The sequence below is a fragment of the Echinops telfairi genome, unplaced genomic scaffold, assembly GCF_000313985.2.
Source record: "Echinops telfairi isolate 266 unplaced genomic scaffold, ASM31398v2 ScPeMD7_2;HRSCAF=8, whole genome shotgun sequence".
In the NCBI taxonomy this organism is placed as follows: domain Eukaryota; kingdom Metazoa; phylum Chordata; class Mammalia; order Afrosoricida; family Tenrecidae; genus Echinops; species Echinops telfairi.
In genome coordinates, this window is record NW_022103898.1 from 76419933 (window position 1) to 76426000 (window position 6068).

General features: G+C 45.9%; 1 protein-coding gene across 1 annotated transcript; it reads left to right on the forward strand.

Annotated features, from left to right (window-relative positions):
* The first annotated feature begins 1169 nt into the window (after positions 1–1169).
* LOC115870571 (retinol dehydrogenase 16-like) lies at positions 1170–5975 on the forward strand. Its single transcript, XM_030886506.1, has 4 exons — positions 1170–1482; positions 4296–4554; positions 5698–5861; positions 5965–5975. The coding sequence occupies exons 1-4, from the start codon at positions 1170–1172 to the stop codon at positions 5973–5975; spliced, it is 747 nt and encodes a 248-aa protein (XP_030742366.1).
* Positions 5976–6068: the final 93 nt, after the last annotated feature.

Sequence of the window (6068 nt, forward strand, 5' to 3'; positions counted from 1 at the left end):
CATTTCTCTGATTCTTTAATGCTTCCTCCCCCCTACTATCATGACCCCAGTTTTATCTCACAAATGTTGCTAGATTGGAATATGTACATTGGTACAGATAAGAGCTTTCAACACACAGAAGCCAGGACAGATAAACCCCTCAGAAACAGTAATTGGAATAGAGATATCCTGAGGGTAGGGGAGGTGGGGAAAAGGGGTGAAAGGGGGAACCAATAGCAATGATGGATGTATAACCCAACCCCAAGGGGGATGAACAACAGCAACATGGGTGAAGGGACACAGCGGACAGTGTAAGGTATGAGAAAATAATAATATATAATTCCCGAGGATTCCCGAGGCGGGGAGAAGGGGAGGGAGGGTAAAAAGAGAAGCTGATACTAAGGCTGAAATAGAAAGATAATGTTTTGAAAATGATAATGGCAACCCAGGTACAAGTTTGCTTGATATAATTGATTTATAGATTGGTATAATATCGGTAAGAGCCCCTAATAAAATTATTTAAAAAACAAAAACAAAAGGAAGCAGAAAATAATACAAACGTGAACAAATTTTATATGGTCAAAATTGAGATGAATGATAAGGTATTAATTTTTTTGGAGGTACATTTTTCATAGTAGTTATTACTATTATTCTTTTTTAAAAATTTTATTGATTGGGATTAATACATGTTAAATCATTCCATAGTTCAATCACTCACAGCAGAATTGCACATTTGTTACCACAATCAGTTTTCAAACATTCTTTTTCAATACGGACCCCTTGATCTTAAATTTTAATGCAACCACATCTGCATTAATCCATTTTCTAATGCACCCTATTTGACAGCAAGGCTATTCACATCCCAGGTCAATGATCAGAGGCCCTGACAGATTCTTATAGACACAGAACATGACATCTGTTCTGAGCCAGCACAGGTGTGGAATGGACTTTGTCACGGCATGTGAGAAAGACATAGGAAGGCATGTGGTGACGTGGGACTTGGGAGGGTCAATGGCATCTATGCAAGTTCATTGGATTGGAATCAACAATATCCAAGAGTGACTATAAACAGGAAAAGCACAGAGACTCCACCACAGAGAAACTGGGAGCAGCACGCAGTGTTGCAGACGAAGGAGTGGTTAGAATCTTAGCCTCGCTCAAGTGTCCTTGTCGCCTTCTCTGGGGAAGCCATGTGGCTCTACGTGGTGGGTTTCTTGGGCCTATACTACCTTCTGCGTGGGTATTGGGAGAGGCAAGTGGTGAGCCACCTTCAAGAGAAGTACGTCTTCATCACGGGCTGTGGCTCCGGCTTTGGGAACCTGTTGGCCAGGCAGCTGGATGTTCGAGGCTTCAAGGTGCTGGCTGCATGTAGGTCGGAACAAAGCGCCACGCAGCTGAGGAGCCAGACATCCGAGAGGCTGGAAACAGTGATCATGGATGTCACTCAGACGAACAGCATTGTTGCAGCCACCCAGTGGGTGAAGGAGCGCGTGGGGGACAAAGGTACTACCCACATTCTGTTTGTGCCTATTTTATTCTCGTGTCTGTGAAGGGTACATTTTTCTCCTGCTACCCAGGAAGGTCCCACAGATATTTTGATTTTCACAGGTTTGAACTTTGGAGTTTCCTGAACAGAAGCTCCAGAGCACTTCCTACTCCCACCCCCAAGGGATCCTGGACCGATTAGGGGAGGGGTGGGGTGCTGCAAGAGCAGATACCTCCACTCAATCTTGGATTGTGGGCTAATACAATACAAAAGCTATCATACAAAAGTTTTCATTGCCAGGCAGGTGCTGAGTAATTTATTTTTTTCCCTGAAAAGGCACGGTAGGTCAGATAATTTGGGGGACCTATGCTCCAGAGTTTTCATGCAGGACTTTTGAAACCATGGTTGTTAACCATTCACATGCGGTAGTGCAGCCTTTGTCCAGGACAGGCTGGAGGAGAAGTCAAGCCTACAGCTCAATCTTGAGGGAGGCCTAGGGCGACAGGGCTTGGGCTCACCTGAATCCTGCTCGAGTCTCACCCAGGGTCCACGTTCGTATTTGTGCTGCCCAGCCCTCCCTCTCTAGGACCTTAAGATCTGCCCACTCGATTTCAGGTGATTTAGGTATGGAGAAGAGATGGTAGGTAACATAACAATTCGATGATTAGATTCTTTTTTCTGGTTATAGATTTGCACTTTGCAGAAACGAAAACAAGCAAGGAGAGAAGAGCGTTCTCTCCGTTCAAACCACTAGAGCTAATAACTCTGTTAGGCATATCCTGGTATCAGCATTTTCATCACCAAATCCCCTCCGACAGTGGTAGTATTCAAGGTCTTTTATATTCTGGCATGTTGGCCCATGATACTTTACTTAAGCAGACTTACATAGGAAAAGGTTTCAAAAAGTTCCTGGAAAAATGGAATGGAAAAAATAGTGACTTGTTGGTACTGGCACACACAGCATCTCTGTAAGAAAAACTCTCTGGCTATTAACTAGTTTGCTTCCTCAGCAATATTCTTTAGGGAAGCAGATGAGGCTGTATGAAAGACTATGCAGCTCTGAAAGGAGCAGGGGTCTGGGAGACCTTGTTCTCTTCTCAATCATTTCAAGCGAAAACGCTACCCACCCCGAACTCCCCTAAAACCCGGCCTCTGCTGACATGCGTTCTGTGGGATAGCACTTCCATTTCAAATCATGGGTCTTGTGTCCTTTTTGCCCTTCATCTAACATGTGGGGAGTGGAGAACAGGAAGAGAGTGTATATGGATGAAACCTTTAATCTCATATATTAAGGAGCCTGGCAGGCTGGGTTTCTGGGATGGAGGGAGGCCTTCACCCTTGTGAGTTGGAGGTAAGTCCCAATCACATTCTCATAATTAATATTGTTCCCCGCTATACGCTCCCATAATAGTGTTCCCTTAACGTTATCTCTTAACAGCACACGACTGATTGCTGTGTAGCCGGTAGCTGTAACTATAGAGGCAGACATTATCCTTTTGTTCTCCCTTCCAGCCGTGACACCCTACCCCCCTAGCAGGTACACCTTCTTCTTGTTCTCTGCTCCCCACACTAACAGGGAACCTTCCCGAAGCTGTGTGTACTAGATATCAGGAGGGATGAGAAGAGTGTATGAGGGGAGGTTGACTCTTTGGGAGCATAAACTCCAGTCTGTTCATTGTGGGAAGATGTGGGCAGCCTCCCCTGCTCCCCAGTTATGCCCTGGGTATGCACACCAAGGTGAGGGTTTAGATTCCTTAGGTCAAAGAGTGAACAAAACTCCAGAAGTAGATATTGCCTGAGAATTGGAGCAAGTGATTTGGAGGTCTGACTCTGAAGTTAAAACACAGACCAGTTCTGTAAGTGCCCAAGGTGTGGACTGTAATAAATTTATTTTCTCTTCTTTTTCTCCCCCACCCTTTCCTTTTTTATCTCTTCTTTCTTATTCCTTTATATCTCCTAACCCCATTCTTACTGTCCTCTCTCTCCTCTCCCAAGAGATATTTGTTGAGCATTGACTGCATTTTCTCAAACATTTGCAATGCATTAAAAGCAATGTAGCACTGATGAAACACACAACTTTCCTCTAGTTCTTTGGTGCTTCTTCATCCCACGCATGGCTTCAGTTCTACTTTACAAATTGGATTAGAACAGAACATGCACACTGTTAGAGATAAGAGCCTGCAGCGCAGGGAATCCAGGATAGATAAACCCCTCAGGGCCAACAGTGAGAGTAGAGACACCAGGAGGATTAGAGGAGGGTGGGGGGGAGAAAGGGGTAATTGATCACAAAGATCAATCTAGAACCCCCTCCCAGGGGGACGAATAAAGGAAAAGTGGGTGAGGGGTGACGGAGGACGATGTAAGATATGGAAATAATCATCTATAACTTATCAAGGGTTCGTGAGGAAGGGCTGGCAGGGGAGGGGGGCAAGAAATGGGGAGCTGATATCAGGGGATCAAGTGGGAAGAGAATGCGTTGAAAATTATGATGGTGGCATATGTGCAAATGTGCTCGACACACAGGATTAATCTATGGATTGTGATGAGATGTAAAAGCCCCAATAAAAGTATTAAAAAAAACCAACCAAACCGTGTTAGTGGCTGGCGGGTGCCAAACACTGAGGTACAAAGATGCCCTCCCATAGCTCCTTTCCATAGATAGGAAAACTGTAACAGCTTGCAGACAAGCCCTTATTTCAACTCCACACCTTTTACTTAGTTCCGGATTGTTGAGTCCATTAATCAACTCAATTTGAATGTGAGTGTGGGCTATAACTGTGTCTGATTTGAAGCCCATCTCAGGATCTCTCTCTACTTCCCATTTCCTCAGGTCTCTGGGGTCTGGTGAATAACGCTGGCACAGCTGTGCCCACAGCACCCAATGAGTGGCTGACCAAACAGGACTTTGTGACGATTCTGGATGTGAACCTGCTGGGGATGATCGAAGTGACGCTGAACTTGCTGTCTCTAGTGAGGAAGGCGAGGGGCCGTGTGGTCAACTTCTCCAGTATTGCTGGCCGGGTGTCCCTATGTGGTGGAGGCTACTCCATCTCCAAATACGGTGTGGAGGCCTTCTCAGACTCCCTCAGGTATGGGGCTACCTGAGGTCCCTTCTCCGTTTCCCTGATGTGCTTTCTCTTCTCGAGAGTCTGTTTAACGAAAGCTGGAGAGGGTCTACCAGACGCCCCCATACACTGCACTGTAGTCTCCCCTTCTTTCTGCACTTAGGTGAGTGAGCACTCTCTGGGGACCAATGTTCAGTGTTCTGTGTGGAAGAAGGGGCCCTGAATAATTTGGCTCCTGAGCACATTTTCATACATCCTGTGATACAAAGTAGATATGGAGTAGATATTTCCTGAGGATTTCTGGAAGTGCACTGTGTGTCTTAGGACAGCAATATTTAGACAATGACCTTAAAAGACTCACAGCTGAGGTCAAGATAAGTAATACTGAACTATTGGTGTCTTCTCTTTTAATTCTTAAGGCTAAATTAGCACTGGAAGACCCTGGATTGAAAGGAGGGCTCTAAATTGGAATGGAGCCTTCAAAGAGGCATTAGCCTGGCAGCCAGGTGAAGAAAGGCTTCTAAGTAGGGCTTCCTGGCTGGGGGCCTTACACCAGCGGAGGCCCAGGCAGTGGATGAGCATCTTATTTGTGCTGAGGGGCCTCCCTGGAGAAATGACAAGGCTGGCTTGGTTGCGAGATCTGGGGATGTGGGCACAGGAGAGCGTGTGGGTCCTGGAGAGGACTAGCACTTCATGCTGTTGGCCGTGGAAACCCATAGAAGTAGGTAATCAGGAGAACTACTTTCCTTGGTCAAACCAGCTTCAGAAGATCCCTCAAGCTGCTTTATATGGAGAGGTAAGTCTGAAAGCAGAGAGATATCCTTTAGAAGACAGGTAGGTTCCGGAGCTCAGCTGAGAGATGACCAGGGTTTTAGTAGGGCAGGAGAGGACAGGGAGTAGACAGATGAGTTCCTAGGAGGTCAAGTGGCCAAGGCTTAGTGTTAATGGCTTTTGGGAAGATATGATGAGATAATATGTCAGTGGTACTTCACTGTAGGTTAATAAGATTTAGCGTTAATGAGCTAATTATGTAGAAGTATTGGGAAAAAATACGGCTACACTTCCTGAGTTGCTGAGCTATCCAGCCTGTCTCATCTCAGTCCCGGATAGTAGTTTGCTTGCTTGGGTTTTCTGAAATCTTTTGCCATGTGTCTGTCTGCCTTTCAGGAGAGAACTCTACTCCTTTGGGGTGAAGGTGACTGTAATTGAGCCAGGGTTTTTCAAGACTGGCATGACCTGCAGTAAAAAGGTTTCAAAAAGCATCCTGGAGGTGTGGGACCAGGCCTGCCCTGAGGTCAAGGAGGCCTATGGCGAGGAGTTCCTGGCTTCACGTGAGTGGACTGTGCACAGAGCAGACAGAAGCAAATTCTGGTCCGGGAAACCTTGACCTGCCACCTGTGTCTGGGTCTGTCCTCCAGGCGTTGGCCCTGCCAGAGTGGAGATAGTCAGCCTTGCTCTTTTTTTTAATCATTTTATTAGGGGCTCATACAACTCTTATCACAATGCATCCATCCATCCATTGTGTCAAGCACATTTGT

Bases quoted from the DNA above. Each gene is read 5' to 3' on its own strand.
- LOC115870571 (XM_030886506.1), top strand. From the start codon at position 1,170: ATGTGGCTCTACGTGGTGGGTTTCTTGGGCCTATACTACCTTCTGCGT. The intron at 1,483-4,295 runs GTACTACCCACA...CCATTTCCTCAG, and splicing joins GGAGCGCGTGGGGGACAAAG to GTCTCTGGGGTCTGGTGAAT. The intron at 4,555-5,697 runs GTATGGGGCTAC...TCTGCCTTTCAG, and splicing joins GCCTTCTCAGACTCCCTCAG to GAGAGAACTCTACTCCTTTG.